Source organism: Teleopsis dalmanni, chromosome 2 (genome assembly GCF_002237135.1).
Source record: "Teleopsis dalmanni isolate 2A chromosome 2, ASM223713v2, whole genome shotgun sequence".
NCBI classification, from domain to species: domain Eukaryota; kingdom Metazoa; phylum Arthropoda; class Insecta; order Diptera; family Diopsidae; genus Teleopsis; species Teleopsis dalmanni.
Genome location: NC_051847.1, coordinates 140,528,804 through 140,551,083, shown reverse-complemented (window position 1 = coordinate 140,551,083; position 22,280 = coordinate 140,528,804). Strand labels below are relative to the sequence as shown.

Here is a 22,280-nt window from a genome sequence, read left to right as displayed (position 1 = left end):
TTATTGAAAATATTTTTAATTTTAACTAAGTTTAAGTGTTTATATTAAGTTTTTTTATTAATTGTAGTTGTGTATGTTTCAAGGGATATACAGTTAATAAACTAACTGCTATGAAACTAAGTCTTTACTACTTAGTTAGTTACTTCAAATGCTCATTACTGCTGCTTTATATTAATAAATAAATAAATGTTATAACGAATTCTGAATGAAGTTGCTATTTTTAGTTAATATGAGATAACGCAGTTGTTGCATTATAAAGATGCTCTTACAATGTTGATTCGGTCCAATTAACTGCAAACTCCGCCTGTTTATGCATTACGTGCGTTACGCTCATTCCGATTTCACATATATATATATATTCTTCATATATTTACTTCTTAATACATTTTTCTGTACAGTATTTTAGTTTAATTATTTTTTAATTATAAATATAAATATGTAGTAGTACTATAATACAACTGTTAAATATAAGTAGTAAGTGATTAGAGAAGAAAGTAGTAAATGATAGTACGATGGTGTTTGTTGTAAAACGGAGTGAATATTCTTTTTTATAATATCAAAAAAGTATTTAAATTTTTTTTTTTTAATTTAAATTTCTAAAAATTTCACCCATTTCACAACTTAAATTAGCTTAATTATTTTATGTGATTTTATATGAATTTTATTTTAATGCATAAGAAATAAAAACAAATGTTTTGTTGTTGTATGTATTTTAATAAAGCTCGATATTTTGTGTTTTTTCAGTATTTTTATTATTACTTTCTAAATTAAAATATTATAAAGTTTTTAATTAAATAAATTACAAGTTAAAATTATATATCTTTATGTTTATAATGCATTTTATGAAACATTTAACGAAAATTTAGTATTATTTTATACATTATTTAAACTTTGATAGCTTTTATTTAAAGACAACATATATTACCATTATATACATATATCTGAATATGTATATATATATGTACTATTATAGATAGATCAACTTTAAATTGTATCAAACAAAAGAATTTCTGTGTTAATTTCACTTCGGTATTTGTTATACCAAGCGAATCTAATAGTTGATTTTGAAAAACTTCTTCAAACTTTAATTGCTGGAAATATTGAAGAAAAAAAATATAAAATAGAAAAACATTTACAAAATTTTTACAACATTACAAAAACAGAGAAGATTATGTGTGTCTCATTGTCACAGTGATGTGAATGCAAAGTTTTCATACTAATTTAATTATGCTAATAAAAATAAGTAAAGTTTTTCTTTATTTATAATTTTTTATTTTTTTCAAAATTTTTATCTTTTGTTTGATTGTTTTTTTTTTGTTCTTGAATTTGAAAAAATTCTGTTGTTCTTATGGTTTGTTTTTTATTTTTAAGAGGATGTGCTATTTTCCTTTGAAAAGCTTAGTTTGTTCTCTTTTCTGTTAAATTTCGTGTTTACAATTTTGTAATTTAAATTCGTTAAATTTTGTTTTTAATTTAAAAATTTTATCGTTTTATATTAAAAATATACTTTCATGTTGTTGTTGTGTATTTTTTGTTCTTGTTGTGCATTTTGTTTTTACTTTTGTGCTTACAAAATTTTTTACAATTCCTTACCCTTGTTGAGTTCTTGAAGGAGCTTGTCTTCTGGTTCATATTCCAAAGGCACAAGTGCGTTGGGTGTGTATGGCTTGTCCTTCAGGTAAAGGCCATAACGAGATGGATATCTTAAAGTAAAATTATAAGTGCATTTATATAATGAAGCAAAAACTATGTATATCATAAGTAGTTTCTTCTATGCCTTTATGAATATTATAATAAAACTAAAGTACTAGAAACTTAATGGAAATAAAAAACTTTTTGACTTAATTATCATACTTCAATGTAAAGTTTAATGGCTTCAAGTTCTACATCCATTTTCTTATTATAAGATTTTCTAAATAGGATATAACATCTTTTAGTTTATTTTTTTTTTTTTAAATTGAATTCATTTACTGGCTTTTTTCTCTTGGAGACTAACAATAAGTATGAAAATCTTAAAATAACTTGACTACATTACAATACAAGCAAATCTTTGCTTAAAGAAACACGAGCTAGTGTCTAAAGCATTTTTACTTAATGGTCTCTGTGAAGACTTGGGTGATCCACTATAACTATACCTCTATTGAATTATTATAATGAGTAATTTAGATGATTTTACAGAAGTATAACCGAGAATATCAAAGAAGCCAAGATTCGCTGCGCCAGAATATCATCCTAAAGGATTAAATACTGCCATATCGCATAAGTTTTAAGAGAGTGTAGTTCATGTATTAATGAGAGCATCGACAGAATCAAACAAAATCTGTGCTGTGTCATTGATATACTTTTGCGCACTCTCAAATCTCAAGCCATTTGTATATATAAACAATTCTGACATACCATGGAGCTATTAGCACACATTTCAATATAATATTTTGATAAGTTTGAAGTTTTCTTATAGTGGATGGAGCATTCACTTCATCCATTTTTTGCCATAAAAACCACAACCATAAAGTATTTTGGTACTCTATGTACATGAATTCAAGTTAACTATAATAAGAAATTCTTATGCTCATCACTAGAAATAAATAGAAATGTAGTTTAAAGATTATGTTATGTTTTTGTAAAGAAAAAAAGAGAAATTTAAAACTCAAGCGGGACGGTCTGCTCTTTTTGGGCTTGAGTATCAAGTTGTAAAAGCATGTTTTCTGACCAAAAAATTAACTTGGATCTGTAAGTGTGAGGATGTGGTTTGAGGATTATATATTCCTGTACAAAAGAAAGAGCAGGAATAAGCGAAAACGAGATTTGATACTAGAGTAAGATTTAAAAAAGGTATATAAAAATCAATTCAGAACAGATCACTCTTAAAAAAACTTGAACATCCAGCAGAATCTATTGTTAATTAAATAAATAATTTTTCAACTGATTATCCTTTTGAAATTAATAATTATATATATAACTTAGCAAATTAAAAAGTTTATTGCTGAATAATACAATAATTAAAGTAGTTTCACATATCTATTAAAAAATTAAATTTTTACCTATGTAAACAAAATAAGACCACTTCAAATTAATTATTTTCAAGTAGCTGATAGCATTGGTTTTTTCTTTCTAAATATTGGATATTTTTTCCTTAGTTTTTAAATAATCGCAACAATGAATAATTGAAGATGTGTACAAATAACTAAGATGTCTTGAAGTATATGACTCAGCTATTGCTTTTCCTATTCATTATTAATCCATTAAAAATTTCAAATAATGAAATATATTATCATTAAAACAAGAAATTTTTTTTTGCTATTGAATAATAAATTATTTATATGATAAAACAATAAACATTATTTTATACTATTATCATATTTTGTGGGGTAAATTAATTAATACAATAAACTGTTTATATGTATATAGTTGTAATATATGACATCTTCGGGTTTACAGAAAGCAGAATGAAATATAAAAAACAGAATAGAATTTATTATAAATTTGTAATTGAAACATCTGTTTTTGAGTGTAGTTCTACCAAAGGCAGCAGATATATAAGTGATTAAAGACAGTCAGAAAATCGGCAGCGATTTCTGTTATTAAAAAACACTCATTTTTTTGTAAAAGTTTATCTTATTAACATTAACATATTAATATTAATAATACTGAAAATTTCTTTTCATTTTCTCTTCACCTCAATATATGTGTAATCTCGATAGGCGTTAGATTTAACTACGATCGAAATGTCAAGTTTTAAAATTTTAGTGGACATTTATTTAATATGTTATTATATATATACATATATAGAAGTTAAGTATGGTACTAACTTGCATTCACATGCACAACGAGTACATGTCGTAACACTTGGTATGATTATCATGATTAAGCATTTATTATGATAAACTGCAGAAAGGCAACATATTCTTAATCAGTTTTACTTAATATATATTACAAAAACTATATTAATATTACTAGTATTTAGCTTTTATTGTATTATTTCAATTGTAATTACCTGCGTTCAATTTCTTGCATACGCTTCAGATGATCATTCCAGGCCTTCTCTGCATCGTAGTTTGCTGGAACTGTGAAAAGATAAAAATTAATTACATTCAGTTTATATAAAAGAATGTTTAAATTTTAAATAAAATATTCATTTCAATTTAAAAAATGCAATAAAAACTCATGAATGCTTACAGCGTTAAGAAAAATTTGCATTAAAGCACTTGGCAGGTCTCGCATTAAGATGAATTTATATAGTATATATAAATGTGTATATATTAAAAGCATACATTTTTGTTATTTAGAACAATTTGCAGTACGTTTGGTATGCAAAATTGCAGCAATTGTTGGCAGTTGAAATAGGTACGGTAGGGACCCAATTGTTTGAGCCAAAAGTAGGAGCATTGGCAAGTATTTTTCAGTTTCAAACAGAAATGCAACAAAATATATTAAAAAAGAAGAAAAAAAGTTTAATTAGCAAAAAAAAAAATAATAGCAATGATATTTAATATCAATTCAAGCAATCTAAAGTAATGAAAAGTTCTACAAAAATGTTAGTAATAAAAATTTTTTAGTATTGCTGGTGAATTTTTAAGCTAAATATAGCATATTATGGATAAAAATGTAAAAATAGTTAATTAATTGGAGAACTAAATTAAAACATTTTAATAATATTTTTATTCTTTTAAGTGAATATGAATTAATAAGTGATTGAAATAAGTGACTGAAATAAATGTAGTTAACTCGGAGTGAACCCTGATTTTGTAATTAAGAAAAAGTAATTGTGTCTATACGAGTATAATTATGTAGTCTTATAACATTAAAAATATATAATTTATTATTTGAATTGTTGTATATTGTATTGAATGTGTATTAATATATAATAGTATCATTTGTTGTATTTTAAATATATGCTCTCCATGAAACAAATTACGTATTTCTAAATAAGTAAACTATTTAAATCTCACATACAATGCATATAGTGTAATTTCAAGTATATATGAATAATTATGTGGATGTTGTGTTTATTTGAGTAACTCATAGTGTTGAAAAGAATATCGTAATATGTTTTTGAGTACCTTACATTAAAATGTTTTATAAGCACTTAAATGTATTAAAAAAGTTTATATTAATTAAATCAAATTAATATGTAGTTAATTTTTATGCAATAAAACAAAAAATAATATGCAAATGATTTATGTACCTTCTGCAATAAACTTTCAAGCCATTATTTATAAATAGAATTTAATTCCACACTTTATTCAATATAATGCATATATTTATTTAATTTATTTAAATATTTATTTCAATTCAATATTTTATAATACAAACATTCAATACTATAACAATTTTCGCAAATATTTAATATATATATATATATATAAATATATACTATTTTGCAAACTATAGACACATAAACAATTTTTTAACTACATAAAATAAATTTTTTTAATTTTACTTATGAGTGAGTGCATATAATTTTATATAAAAAAATTCTATCGAATAAACATAAAGAGTAGAACAAACTGCTTGTATATAATATTAGCATTTCTAAATATATATTTTTATAGAGGTCTATAATATATAATATTGAGTTTGTTGAGCTTTGTTGAGTTGATATAAGATTCAAAATAAACAGATATTTGCTTTGTTATTCATAGGCACAAACGTTGACATATTTTTATACTTTTTCTGAAATATTTTTAGAGAAAGAGAAAAAATTCGTTAGTTTCAAAATTTATTTTTCATGAAACCAAACATAATACAATTTTAAGTTATAAAGTAAGACTATAGAACTCTTTTATATCGTATTCAGCTCACCTTTTATAGAAAAGGGTTTTTATTTTTTTTTGTAAGTAGGCAAAATTTTGAGGGGTCTTTAGCAGATTTGAAAAAGAGAAAATATTTTTAGATGACAAATAATGAGCATATATGTATGTATTTTACATATCTGAAGCTCAAAATAATTTTATGATTGTGGGTAACTTTCTTTAATAAAATTGTGTCTCCTCTAATAAACTTCAATCATTTCTTTACGATAATCCGTCAAACGCTATGTCGCTCTTCTCGATTTTTATCCACTTTATTAAACTATTTTATGGTTACAATATTAAATAATTTTTAAATTGAAATAAATTGCTAATTGATTTGTATAGTTATTTTTTTATCTTCCTTTTCGAATTTGTTTTAATTATATATAGAATTAGCTTACGGCTTATTGAGTTAATAACATACATAATACAATAAATGGAAGAAATGGATTAATATTTATATAAAAATAATGAAATAAATTTTATAAAAATTGTAAAATTAAGTTCTTAAATACCATATAATGCTGTCATAAGTAAAAATTTATGTAAACTATCTGGTTCATACAATTTTTTTTTAAATTCTCTTTGTTTTAATTTTAAATTTAAATTTAACAAAATATTCTGATTAATACTAAATTGTTGTTATATTTTGACAAGAAGTGAACAAAAATATCGTAACATATTTTAATGGTCAAAGACATTTGATATGAACCCCATATTCTAAATAATTAAGAGATACAATTTTGTATGTATATACATATTTATATATGTATATAGCTAACGTAATTTAGTTTCATCGAAAGAAAAGCTATCCAAAAGCTCTGCATATTTTTCAAAAAATATGAATTGAATAATTTTTGGCAAATGTCTTTTCATTGACGTAATTTGTTTAACAATGTATTTTTATAAAAATCTTAAAATATAATGAAAAAGAAGGAATATGTGTATACACACTGTATACAATCTGTCAAAACATGCATACTATAATAATAGATGAAATATATGTAACTAGTTTCGCATTATTCTTATATAACATAAATAAAAAATAACTCTTTTTTAATTAATTTTCCAGACTCTTATAAACTTATATTTGACCACTTTAAACTATTTTATTTCAATAATTTTGAATATAATATTTGTTGTAAATTATATTAAGACTAATTTTTTTATTAACTGTAATAAAATAATAAATTATAATGTAGTAAATAATAATAATTAATTACTAAACTTCGTTTGATTATATAACAACAAATAAGAAAAAATTACAAATAATAATATTTTAAACAAATATCTTACAATTATGTATATACATTAAATAAAAGTAAATCATAATAAATTGAAAGGTCCTGACAGCTAATATTTAACTAAGAGATAGGAATATAATAAATAAAATAAAGATTAAATTACAAAAAATATACACTACAAAAAACTAATTTCAGATTAAAATTTACTAAAAATTATTAATTATAATAAATACACAAAAAACAGCAAAAAATTATTATTTTTATATATTTTGATTAAAACTTAGCTCCAGTGACTACGTTTAATAAGAATTATAACTAATCAGTAAAAAGAATAAATAAAATCAATAGATAAATAATTTTATATATAACTATATAATGTTAAAATAAAATGAATAAATATAAAAAGAAAGCTATAAATTTAATTTGACTACAAAGTTAAATAAATATTTTGATTTTTTTATATTTTTTTTTATATTCATAAAACATTAAATGTTATGACTATATTAAATGCTAATAGTTGCTATATATGCAAACAAATATATTAATTAATTGACTGATTTAATGCCATGATCAGAAAGGCTATATGAGAAGCACTATGAAGAGCTGAATGTTATAATTTTACTTGATTATAATTTTAAATATAAAAAAAGTAATTAAAATGAATGACACTTACTAGTTCTGCTGTAATGATGATCATAGATGGCACGTGGAGAGTAACCATAGGTATCTCTGCTCACTGGCAAGTATCTGTAGCCATGAGATTGCACACGTTGGTTGGCAGTGGCTGGCTCATCGAAAATGCTCCTGTATGTGGCGGGAGAGTCCAAATATGAGCTGTATGGCCGGCTAGCTCTTGGTGCTTCATGGGCACGAATATCTTCGGATCCTATTTAAAAGAAAAATTAAATATTATTTATTTACAAATCAAATAATTGCTATTATAAAAATTTTTTTATTCATATACATATTATATTTTTCAATCGATATTTATGTATATATAACTATGATACGTTATAAATCAGCATATCAGCAAAACGTCTTGCAAAAAAAAATAGAAATATAAACAAAAAATGTTGTTGTTGTTTTTAATTACTTTTACAAAAAGAAATAAAGAGTAGTCGATTACTGAACTTTATTTTTTTTACCCGACGTTTCGCTGAAATTTTTTCCTCTATTTTCAAGGGTGGATCATTTCAAATTATGTATGTATTATTGTTTATGTATTATATATATGACTATAGTATGTTGTTATATATTATATTTTGTATATCAAATATTGGTGACTCAAAATTTTCAATCTTCGTGTTGATTTAAATCTCTATTCACATATAATCAAATTCAACTTATAAGTAATATAACTTCTACTTTCAATCATTTATTTGCAACGATTAATTTATAATTGCACTCTACTTACTTAAATGATTTTTGCACTATTATGTATTACAAACAAACTTCACATAAGACAACCTCGTCGTTGTTGCAAATTTGTTATTTATTGTTACATATTGTAACAGAGAAAAGGTAAGAACATATGTTACTATACAATAAATTAAGGTTCACAAGACAACATCATCGTTGTTGTAAATTTGTTATTTTTTGTGTGCATAATGTTTGCATATGCATTGCTGCTTTTTTCCTTATACACTTCTTGTTACTATATCAACATATAATTTAATGATAGTTATTGAATATCCAGATGAATGCATAGAAAATTAATAACTATTACTGCATGTATTGTCGTTAATAAGTAAACGAGAAAATATTAATAAAAACTACACATTACCTACACACTAAACACAAACCATATTGAACTTTAATAAAAAATTATTATTCATCTATAAATCACGATAATATCTTAGCCCATTAAATTATAATAACCTTCATTAAGAGATTTTTAATAAACTTGAAATTTGTATATGACTCAAGCTATTTAGAAGCCGTTTTCAGAATATTAAGTAATTAAAAGTTAATATTGGGAATGGGTACATGGTTTTCATTGTACTTGAAATCATCTCCTATTTTTATACCATTTACTTAGAAGCCCTCGGTATAAATAATTAAAGTCATTCTTCAATTATAATATTTATTTAATTTTTACATAATTATATATAACAAAATAACTATTAGATATTCTACCAGAACTTTTTGATTACACACAAAAAATTTTATAGATTTTCAGATATCTGCAAAAAAGTATTTGTATAGATTGCATTGAAATTAAAATATTTAGAGCACGCAGTAGATATTAAGTAAGACCTGTATCTGATAGAGAAAAATATAAAGAAGCGAATATGAAGAAAAATTCTTTCTTAACTCATGATATAGCCTCCGTATTTATGCATTTCTTTATATCACTTTATATGTGTCTCATGCCGTATATTCAATTTATAGTACAGCCCCCGTATTTATACATTTGTTCACATTACTCAATATTTGTGTCACACCGAATCTTTAGTGTAGATTTGGTTTACCTTATGATTTTCAAGAATTTTCAAAGAAATCGCGTGAGTTCAGTTTTTGTGTGCATCTCTTGCTAGTTACATTTACAGAAATTTTATACATATACATATATGTATTTTTTTTTCGATTGAATAAATTGTGAGTTTCTGATTCATATATACATATATTTTTTTTAATTTATATTTCAATTATATATTAAATTATTTATTTTAACTAAAAGTTTTGACGGCGTTGATTTTTAAACAACATTTATTTTAATTTACTAAAAATAAAAATATTGAATGATACCAGTCGAAAAATCGAAAAGAAAAATCAATCGTAAATTTTTAAGATCCACGTCATTGATTTTGTTTTTAATTGGACAAATGCCAAAAAAACAATGTATGTTAATTATATACAGTATTGTATATAGAAAATTAATATTAAGATATAAACAAATGATCAAATTTTTGAAAAATGTTTCCAAAAATATTTGTACGTTGGCCAAAGTATTTTATAATGGATCATGAATTTTTTTTTAATTTTTAGTTGGTATAAATATTTGTGCTCATTTACTTTTCCTTAAAATGTTGAGTATCATTTTTTATCTTATACATGAATTATAAAAAATAATTTTTATTTAAAATAGTCTGAGTTGCTTTTAAATATTATCTGGCAATATATTTATTTTACCTAGAGAAAATTATATTTTATTTTATAATTGAAAAAAGAACTATATACACATGTAGTACGCAAATAATTGAATTTTAATTTATATCGAAAATTTTAATAAATAAGAATACACAAAATAATTTATGAGTTTTTAATTAGAAACAACTTTCAAATTAGCATCATATAATGTATTATGTATATGTAATTTAATGTATTTAAATCAATTTTTTTTTAATATTTTTTTGTATTTATTTAATAGTTTATAAACTATTGTCATATAAAAAAAAATTTACGAAATATATATTTATAACTCATATTTTAAGTTAATATAAGATATGAGTTATGTGAAATCATTATAACTATTTCATAAAGTTATAGGCTATAAAAAAAGTTCTATTTTCTGTTGTGTAGTAAAAATTAAATTTTTAATAATATTTTGTTTTATTAAAAACAAACAAATTTTTTGGAGTTCCAATTTCAATCAAATCGAAATTTAAATTTAAAAAATTTAAATTAGTGTGACTAAAACTAAACATTAACTTTGCAAAATTTTGTATTATTTAATAAAATTTATACATTTTTTATGAAGTTATATATTTTTTATTACTATTTTTTATTTTATAGATTTTTATTTTAGTTTACCTATGCAAAACACATATAACCTTATTAAAATATATTATCTCATTGAAATGTACGGTCATATATACATACTTAAATAATTTTTATAACAAAATTAAATGATTTAAAAAATTACCTTTCAAGGACCTGATGTATGATTGCCAGAATTTTGCTTTTTTGCTGGGGGTCTCATTACGACCGATCATTTCCAAATGGCTTTTGAACATTTTGATCGTTTTTTTGTGTTGTGCTTATAACAAGAAAGTTTCGATGTTTAGTCTCGTTCGCTGAAAAAATATATATAAATTAAATTTAATTATGTTATATTTATTTTATGTATGTAAAAAATTAATAAACTATTGATTAACTTGCTGTATTACTAATTTATTGAATAGATATTTTTTTTGAATATTAATGTACACTGTATAATTTAATTACATTTAACTCTTTTATATATATATATATATATATATATATATAGGGAATATATGGAAGTCAGTACTGGGAAAGCACTAAATTTGTCATTAGCTGACTGCGTCAGAAATTTTTTGAAAACAAAATTCTTAATAAAAAAAAATTAAGAAAATTAAGAAAATCTTGTGGTATAGAAAATCCAAAAGTAAGAACTACAAATTGTAGATATTCCGCAGAGCTAAATTTTTAAGTTATTTTTAAATGTCCTTGAGTTGAATATTTTCAAAAGCACACACACACACAAATTGAACACACAATTCACACCGAATTATGTTGAGAGATATATTTTTAAATTTATATATCACAGCAGCAAAAATTCAAATACATGCCGATTTTATGAGATATAGTTTTTATTTTTTTTTATTTCCACCGCATGTATGAGAGTTTAAGATATTTCTTGTCAGATGTTTCGTATTTTTTGGCACGTAACACAAATATTGTTCAATTTTACAGTTTTAAATATGCAAATTTATTGAATATATTTTTTGAACATTAAATTTTGATCATTTGATATGCTTTATATTGTTTCATAACATATAAAAACACTTTTCGGCAAAAAAAATTTAATTTTGTTTAATATAATATTTATTCAACTAAAAAATTTGCAGTATGTACAAAATGTATAGAACATAAAAAATTATTTCAAAAGTACTTCCAGTCATTATATTTTACATATATGTTAGCACCATTTTATTATATAATTATACAATTAATTTTTCTATATAATTTTTTACATTTATTATTCATGAAATTATTTATTTAATTAATTTATTTAAAATTGTAATTATTACTTAAATACTTTTTTTTTATTAAGGTACGTTTTTTTCGCATATTTTTGTTTTAACACTAAATTTTATTTAAAGCATTTTCAATTTTTTTTCATAATTTTTATCTGTATCTTTAAATATTGCTGCTTACATTTTATTTACTCCTAAAAATAGCGATCTATCCTCAACGAAGAATTTTTTCAAACTGCAAACTGATCGGCATCAACTTAACCAATTTTGTTCGCTTTCATAAAATTGAAATTTTCTTTGTAGTTGTAGATTTTCTGTCACATTTAAAACAGTTTGTTAATAAACAAACTCATACATATGCACACGTAAGCTTCTAACTAAACAAAGTAATCGCAGGCGTTATGTACTCCTCCTCTATAGCATACAAATACACACATACACACATTATGACAATTTTACAAGAAGCCACCAAAGTCCAACTTTTAAAATGTCTGACACGATATATACCTTTATTTTCTGTATGCTAAAAGCATTTCGATACGTTGTATTAGTAACAGAAAAGCTCAAGCTTTTTCTGTCAAGATCATGCACCAACACAAGCAACTTTGCAAATTTTTTTTTAACCAAACAATAAATGAAAAAATTTTTCCAAATACATTTCTATATTTTTATTTTTGTGCTATGAAATTTGAATTTGTTTTGTTTTGAAATTTTACTGGTCTTGTCTTTCTATTTGAAGACATTTTTCTTTGTTTCCAAATCCGTTCTTCGAACTTTTTTAGGTTAAAACAAGAAAAGGAGATGAAAAAAGTTTTTTTTTAAATAATAATACTACAAATTATAATAATTTATGTGCTATGAATAAATTTTGTAGAACAATATATTAATTTTTATCTACAAAAACATTGTTTCGATGTTATTAAATTCAAATCAAATACGTCATATTTGATCTTGAACGTAACATTGAACTGTTTGGAAAGGCCACATTAAAACTTCCAAAGAAAAATTTTCCAATTTTGTTCATTTAATAAAATTTAATTAATACATACTATATTCAAAACTGCGTATAATAAATAACTTATGTTGACATCCGTCTTAAGTTTGTTACATTTAATTTCACTTATAAATAATAAATTAAATTGAATATTATTGTGAATTTATATGTATTATATTTAAAAATATAACAATATAACAATATTTCGCCCGTGCGACTTGTGGTGTAAAATTAGTATGACTTTCTCAGTATTACGTTCCTAGATTAGGTTCTATACATAAGAAAGTATATATAAATCCTGCACCAAAATAATATGAAATATGACTGCTTAATTTAATTATTCTACACCTGATATATAATTTAGTTCTAATATAAATACAGTAAGTGAATTTCTTAATAAAACTTTCACAGTATAGTAACAAAAAAATAGTCTTGCTATAGTATAGCAAGACACGAGTTCGATATTCCTGATACGAATAATTAAATACAAGAATTATTTTCAAGACCACTTATGATGGGTATTTGGCAATACTCGAAACAACTGTATAATCAGCCAAAAATTCAATGAATTAAAGTAATATACAATGACTTTTCATTGTTATAGTTCACTACTGTTCAAAAAACCTCTTTATGAAATATTTCTCTAAATAATATAGAATCTTGATTTGTTGAATAACTAAGTTCAAGAAGCGTTGATCTCACTATGTTAGTACTCCAACAAAGCAAAAATTGTTTCTTTTGAAAATAATTTATAGTAATTCAGCAGTTTCTTTAAGGCAGTTTTAACAGATTAGTTTACGTTATAACGACGATCGTAAAAATCTACTTAGGCCTATTGACTTATTATGCTATCGTAGAAGAAACTCAAAGGCTTAAAAACCACCTGGAATCTTTGGCAAAGCCTTAAATACCTAAAAGCTTAGGCCTAGAGTTGGCCAAGATTCTTAAAAAAATTCAAACCCGTAAAATAGTAAATCGGCTCCTCGCACACACTAGGCAGTAACAAAGCAAATGTGAAGTACTTCGATCGTCCCCCCCACATGTACAACAGCTATTATTAAAAAGCAGATTCAATCTCCCTTTAAGGAGACCTCCCACAAGATTGATATCTTTTCCGCTTATCTCAATAAAGGTGCTGGATTTTTTTTTTATTAGGACGGGGCGAACTTGGATATAAATACGTGCATATTCTTAAGTGTTCCAATCTTTTAATAATTTGATGATGTTAACGATATGCCAAGATATTTTAAGTGTTCCGAATAATAACCTGAAGCATTCCGATTAGCCAGCTTGTGTGCTTACAATTTTTCAAAAATAACTCTCTTTGGAACTCAAAGTAGAGAAATGTTAAACTATAACCACATATCCTTCATAGATGTGTTGTAGTCAAAAACCGTTATATATGTAAATTTAACTGAACTCAAAGACGCTTGACTGTGTAATATTATACATATATTCCTATTAAATATAATCTTAAACTTAAGCTTTCTTGGTAGCGATCACCTCAACCTGAAAAATACTGGAATGATCAGGAAGTTTGTAATTAATAGATTAATTCAGTCCTAAAAACATATTAGAATTTAATAATATCAATGTCTATAGCAGTGTATGCTTATTAGGTTATCAACATATGTCTTCTTTTTTGTGCCCAGTAACCAATTAACACAATTTTTCGTTTTTTATGCAGTTTCTTTAATAAAATAATGAACTGATTTTTCCATTGAAAAATTTTAAAATATTTATAGCATTTAAATTCTACAAATATTAAATTAAGACATTATAAGCAAACCTGCAAAAATGTTTAATCTTTTATTTCACATATTTTGGAATACCCATCCTGAGTGATCTTTTTGGAAACATTCTTATATACAATTATTCGTAAAAAATTTTTTGAAATTTTAAGTACCAAGTATTGACCTTATATTATTTTTCCATACTATTATTACTATATCTTTTGTAATATATTTACTGACAATGACTATCACTATTAAAACACTTTTGGCGCCAATTATTTAAAAAAACTACGCCAATAACCCTTAGTCCTTCAAAATAAACATGTGCACTTAAAAGAAAAGTAAAAGGTGAACTTTTTTTTTAAATTCTTGGCATTAAAAAACTGATTTCATTTTTAAACACTTTCCTTTTAAATGTTGCCAGGTATTTCCCAAACATTGAAAGTAATCAAAATAATTACAACGCAGATCATTTCACTAAATAATCGATTTTTTAAAATACACGACGACACAATTAATGCATTTTTGTGGGTCAAAGAAGTTCTTTTTTATGCTTCCTCTTGATCTATTTAACTGTGGGAATGAAAAAAATGCAATAAAAATTCAATGTCAAGTTCTTAAAACTATTTTAAGTAAATGCATTTTACCTCAAACCGTGCAGTTATAAACAAATTTTGTATACACAAAATACCATACATGAGAATATAATACTAAATGTAAAAAAATAAACTATTTAACGTGTAAAAAATACTAAATATTAGAGAAAAATGTTTAGTGCGTAACAGAAAATAAACTATAAATTTTTGTTTATTTACATTTTCTAATATTTCCCTGCATTTTTTTGCATTAAAAATATTCTCAATACTTACCTTGCAGTAAATAATATATTTTGTATATATTAGAAATCTATTTTGAAACGCAAGCTTTTTGCAGTTGCATCATACGCCCAAGTGTTTATTGTCAAAATAAAGCAGACGTGTGCATATCAGTACTAAGTATATTTATATTTTTTTATACTAGACGATAATGAATGTAAAGGTCAATCAATATATGAGAAAAAAAAACACTATTTTTATTATATTTATTACGAGTATATTAACTAATATTATTATTTAAATATTATTTAATTACCCACAACTATACTTAGCAATCATAAAAAAGAAATTTAATTGAAAAAACTAAAGCACAAATTTCGATCAAATAAAATCTCTTTATTGTATCTAAAATAAACCAATAATAGTGAATTTCTTATAATATATTAAACCCTTCCAAAGTATTCACGTACAACTGAAAATTCTATTTTATTGGATTTTATGATGTGGTTATGCGATGCACGTTTTCATTGCATTCTTCAATATGACTTTATCCCTCTGAGCAATTTTAACTTCATTTATTTATTATTGGCTAAACGTGAATATTTACATATACTTCATTTAAAAGTATGTACAAGTATTATGATATCAGGATTATTAAAAACTTTAGATAGTGTTTGTTCTTAAATTTAATTATTGGCGATAGCTATTTAAACCAAATAACTGTGAATACATGTGTCTTAACATGGGCTTAATCAAAATGGGTTTATACAGTGGTATGCCATCACATTCCCCTAAAAGTATAATTAAAGTAATATTCATAATGAAGAAATAGTTCACTTTCCTTCAACAATCCCCTTAAATGTGATACAGCAATGGAGGAGGTTTGGTGTGAAACGTTTTTGATTTATTACATTAGAATTATTATTTTTTTCTTGTTCATATTTCTTAAATAAATAAAATTTTCACTTAATGCAAATTATTTCTTTACAAATGTTTTATACAAAAAAATTTATAAATTATTGATAATTATTATTAGGATTACTTATTTTATATTGATTTGATCGCATATATTGGTCATATATTGCGTTCATAATTTAAATGTATTATATGTATGTGTCATTTCAAAGAAATATGATTGAATTTCAAGTATCCAAATTCCAATATAGTTTAATATTGATCATAAATGTTCAAATTTTTTTGACTCAATTGTATTATAAGTTTTAAGATAATAATAAGTAATTCAATTCAAAAATTTAGATGCTAGTAAAATATTACTTAATATTATTTGGCATATGTGAATCATATTATTGGCAAAAAATACACAAACTTACATTTACACAAACATTAAACATTTTTTTTATTTAGATGCACAATTTTAGCACTGAGCTATTTACAGGTGTTGCATTTCTAAAATTCTTGAAAACCAAAACAAAAACTATGAAAATAAATTCGAAATATATGAATTGTAATAAATAGTAAAGGATTTAGAACATCAAGAGCTACTATAGGTTAAAGAACTTAAAACACATTACTAAAGTGCTTCCTTTACTTTTTAACATAACTTCTATAACTTAACAGAGGCACTTCTAATACATCCATAATTTTGTAAATTTAGATATTCAATTAAGTGGAAGATTAAGCTTCAAGCTGTTGAGTTATACTGTCTTATAAACATTCAATTTTCTTAAAGCTTATAGTATAAAAATATCGTATATAATTGCGCTATTAATCAGATTTAGATATAAAGATTTAAATAATTTTACAATATAATTACAACAAATATTGAAATTAAAGGAAATTAGTAGTATATTAGAAATGAAGAAATATGCCCAGTTCCTTACATAAGAATGGCATAATTAGAAATCATACAGTTTAAAGAAATATGTTGATAACCTACATCAGGGCTGTCCAAAGCGCAGCCCACGACCAATGTTTGTGCGGACCGCAACATGTTTTTAATCAACTACAAATTTTCTTTTTTTTATGATATACCAAATAAATGAGTTTAAATTAATAATTTAATAAAACTAAATTTAAGATTATAACCGTATTTTTATTTTTCATCAGAACAACTATGAACGTATGTATTTGTTCCTACGGGCCCCAATCTGTACAGTGATTTGTATCACATCTGGCCTGGACAGCCCTGAGCTACATGATCACATTAAATCTGTTGCCCAAAACGTTGACACCTCCCAGTCATAAAACAGTAATGTTCCTGACCCACTTCTAAACCCACTTTAGAATTATAAATTATAATTATTATAATTTTTTTTCTATTTTGGTTCTTACTTTTTTTGTGAAAGAACTTATGACCATTAAAAAGAATATTCCTAGATCATAGATCTTCTTCCAGTTTTTCATTTCCCTTTAAGTGAAATCAATTGAAAAAAATGACTTTTTCAATTTATATTGAAAAACATTATATAGAGTATAATTTGAATTGTATAAATTACCTCAAGATTTAATACGTTGCGTTGTTAGTGTCTAAACACGAAAGGTTTAAATATATATATTTCATAGTTATATTTACATATTATAAAAACTTAGTATATATAAGAAACTATTAAAAATAAATTTAAGAGCATAATGCTCGTATACTCATGGATCTTAAAGACCAAAAGAGATATAATCGAAATAAATCACACAACAGTTTTATTAGAAAGTTTTCAAGAATATGTTTTATATGCTACCTAATTTAAAGTTTGTGGGGTCTTTTCCTGTACCCAAAAATCCAGATATTTGATAAAAATTCTTTAAATGAAATAGAAATTATTGATGGGTTCTGGGGAATAACTGTTGAATGGCATATGTCACTTAATATGGGAAAAATTATTAATAATTAAGTTTAATTAATAGTCTTATATTTGCTGAATTTTTTTATTCTAATAGGTAACAAAAGCTACAGCTAAAGCCATGTCGTTTAAATAACGTATATTCTTCAACTAAAAATAAATACGAATATACGTAATATGATTTGAATTAATAAAGAAAACCTTAAATCCTAAGAGTAGTTCTTGTAAAAGAATTGTATTTAATAGAAAATTATGATGAATAAATTTTAAAATAATCATTTCAATTTAGAATCTTAAAAAAAATAAAGAAATTTGGTTTGTATTATGTATAACATACATTTTGAAAAAACATTATAGCGTTTAAACCTTTAAAATTTATATATAAACATTACCAGACATTTAGATTTATTTATTTTAAATTTTACTAAACAAAAAGTGAAAACAATTTCGAAAATGTATAAATAAAATTCAATTTTTTAATAGTTAACATAAATATATTAAAATCTTTATTTTTTGTCTATTTTACCCAAATAACCGTCCTTCAACCCCAATTTCTCTCATAAATCTACTTAAAACATCGCAAAGTACATAAGAACAGTCCCAACTGACCTTCCCTTGACATATGTTCAAATTTATATTAAAACTTTTGTCATACTAAATACTAATTAAGCTGCTTTTTAATAATGAATTTTATTTTTTAGATTTTTTGTTATAATATTGTAGAATATATTTAAGTTAGTATAGTGTACATACCCATATTACAACAATGTGAAAATAATTATAAAATTTATATTTATCCAAAATAATATTTTCAAGAGGAAACGATCAGATTTCAAACTTTCTCTCAAAAAAAGGTATTCCTAATGATAATTTAATTTTAGAAAAATTTAAAATCTTAGGTTGTGTTGTATACAAAATGAGGAAAAAATTTACTCTTAATTTGTTTACATTTTATTTGTAATATTCATAAACAGACAAAATTTGTTTATTTAAACTCACGCGTGTGAAAATATTTCACAGCCAATTTGAGGCAACTTTTAATGCAGATTGTACAATTTGGCACATATACATATTTTCGTGAATAATAATAGACTGCAAGAATTATTGAATAACATTTAATTATATACAAGATATTTATATGAATTTTTAAAATTCTTAACAAATTATTACACAAATTGTTTCTCTACTTTATAATTGCGAAACTGTCGAACATCAGTCAAAATTAATGAAGTCCTTCATGCCAGATAATAACAAAACTCATTTGTCTGTAGAAGTTTAAAATTTAAAATAAAAATTTTTATTAAAAAATATATTAGTTTATACTATTTTCATAAACATATGTTATGAGGAAAATTTTACCAATTCTAAACTATAATTAAAAACTTTTGATAATCCTTTTATTTAAATATTTTGCGCCAGACTATACAAATTTTTTCTTAATCAGAATTTCATTAATTTAGATTTTATCTAAAAATTTAGTTAGTTTAAATTTATATATTTTTTAAATTTTATATTCAAAAAAAAACTGTTAACAATTTTGATAATTAGAACCGTTTGTTTGGATATGACTGCGCTGGTGACATGTGCTAGAGAAAGAAACTCATACCAACTCCCTGAGAAAAATTTTGACCGTCAAACTTGCAACGGGAATCAGGAAAACTGGCTTTTATACAATGCTGGACTTCTTTTGGTTAAACTCTTTGTCTTTCAAACTACTAACATATTGTGCACTCACATATATCACCACCAAATTATGGAACTATACAAATTAGGATTACTTAGAAATTACGCGACATCCTATAAATATATCAATATATATGATCACATAACCACATTTACTACTTTTAATAACTCAAAAAAAAGTGATGCCCTATAACAGAAAACATATAGTCTTGTTCCTGGTAGGCAAGGGTGATATTATTTACATCAGAGAAACTTCATATAGGGGTCATTATTTTACAAATCGAACGGATTTTGGCAACAAATCATCTCATCACCTCCGTTTTGGCTGTAATTTTTTTTCTTTTTGTGGAAAATTTATTTAACAGTTTTATGGTGCGTATAAGTGCGGAGTAAGGCGCCCAATAAATTAATTTTTTTTAATACCTCTAAAATCAATGCCACACTGGAAATGTTTAATTTTTAAAGTGAAATATAGGTTTATCTGAATCAAAAATAAAAGCTCCATTTTTTTTTTGATTTATTCCTCTCTTTTTTAACTAAAAAATAGTGTATGTATTTGATGTGAGGTTAAGGATATGAGAATATAAATTATATATAAATTATACATTACAGGAATAAATTATAGGAATTTTTGTAGTATATTTGTTGAAAATTCATTCAACGGAAATATAGTACGCAAAAAAAAATTTAAAAATTTAAAAAAATAATGCCATTTTGTAAAATTTGATTTCTTATGGCGTTTTCGATTGATTAATCTGCATTCAATCTAGATTTACTCTAGATCTGTCAAATTTTGTTACCCAATCGAACATTTTTAGAGTAACATAATCTAAAATTTTGTGATTGTTTAGTAGATATTTATATTTCTCATAAATACATATATCGAATCACATTTTATTTGTGAATTTCTATGTATTTTTCTGCTTTGGCAAAATAACTAGAATATTATACATTAATCTCGAGTGTTATATCTTAATCTCGAGTTTTATACAGATTTACCAATCGAAAGTGAAGATTTTACTAAAAGTGAATCTTAAATAAAAATGTTATCACAGATTTACCAATCGAAAACGACATTAGTGAAATTTAATATTGAAACTAAATAAAATACATAAAATGAAAATATTTTTTGAATTTATCGGTTAATATTAGTGTTTAAATATAAACAATTAAGATAATTCTTAATTAATTTTTTAAGAAATTAAAAAGTTCAAGCAGTTATCTTATAACGCAACAAATTTCATTATTCAACTATCAACTATGGAGCCTGAGATATGGCAGTTTAAAAATGTGTCTACAATGCTAATTGTCAAAACTTCATGTGTCTATATCTCCTGAAATGCGGGTCTTCTTGTTTTATGAGAAAAGGTCATAAATAAAGTTTTACCCAAATAGGCGGTGATAAGATCATTTTTTGCCAAAATTTGTCCGATTTGTAAAAGATCATATATATAACTGGTCAATACTAGGAAACAAATTCCAAGTCTGTGCATTCTTGGAAATATTGTACATCATCTTTAAATGATATAACTAAAACTAACAGCGTTTCTATGATTTAATTTAAGTTATACTAATACTAATATTACAAAAAATTTTACAGGTAATGAAGTAAACAGACATGTAGTAGTGCCAAATATTATTGCGGATAACGTAATAATATTAGAAATATCTGTCACAGTTTCTAATATAAATGTCTTTTCAAAGAAAAAACAACTTCCAAAGCATAAAATTTTTTCTAATTTGAACAAAAAGTTAATATCTACTTTTAACAGGTTACTTGCTGACGGCTGTCATCACAGGTAATTGCTTGATAGGTATATATGCGACTAGATAAGGTGCCTCAGTATAGACTTCTGTAAAAGCTATTAAATAGAAGCATAAACGAAACGATTCAAAACGTATTATTTCACTTTGAGGCTCTACGCTCCTTAGGAGATTTTCAATTCGAAGAATTAATAAAACAGTATACCTAATTGACGAATATAGCCAATGTCCAATTAAATATGTTTTTTAAGGAAATTGCTATAATTAGATGTTTATTTTGTTTAGAGTTTTCTTCAATATCCTGTATAAAATGCAAATTGAAAAAGATGTATCCATTCCTGCTTGCGTACGATTATTTTTAATTTTTTCTACAAGGCACCCACATTTTTTTATATACATATTTTATAATAAAATTATTATCTGAATTTGTTATACTTACAGTGTGCTTCGTTTCTGTTACACTAAATAAATGAATAATAATAAAACTTTGCAGGAATATTAAATAAAATCTTTAATCAAA

At 24.0% G+C, this 22,280-nt stretch overlaps 1 protein-coding gene across 1 annotated transcript; it reads right to left on the bottom strand.

Moving 5' to 3' along the window:
• Positions 1-971: 971 nt before the first annotated feature.
• On the bottom strand, positions 972-12,264 carry LOC119679875. Its single transcript, XM_038092456.1, has 6 exons — positions 12,158-12,264; positions 10,902-11,052; positions 7,710-7,922; positions 3,995-4,064; positions 1,594-1,703; positions 972-1,091 (listed from the first exon to the last, which is right to left on the bottom strand). The coding sequence occupies exons 2-6, from the start codon at positions 10,990-10,992 to the stop codon at positions 1,078-1,080; spliced, it is 498 nt and encodes a 165-aa protein (XP_037948384.1). The 5' UTR covers positions 10,993-11,052; positions 12,158-12,264; the 3' UTR covers positions 972-1,077.
• Positions 12,265-22,280: the final 10,016 nt, after the last annotated feature.

Excerpts from the sequence above, each read along its gene's own strand:
- LOC119679875 (XM_038092456.1), bottom strand. The coding sequence starts at position 10,992 with ATGTTCAAAAGCCATTTGGAAATGATCGGTCGTAATGAGACCCCCAGC. Across the intron at positions 7,923-10,901 it reads ATACATCAGGTCCTTGAAAG|GATCCGAAGATATTCGTGCC; the intron begins GTAATTTTTTAA and ends TCTTTTAAATAG. Across the intron at positions 1,704-3,994 it reads ATGCAAGAAATTGAACGCAG|ATATCCATCTCGTTATGGCC; the intron begins GTAATTACAATT and ends TTTTACTTTAAG.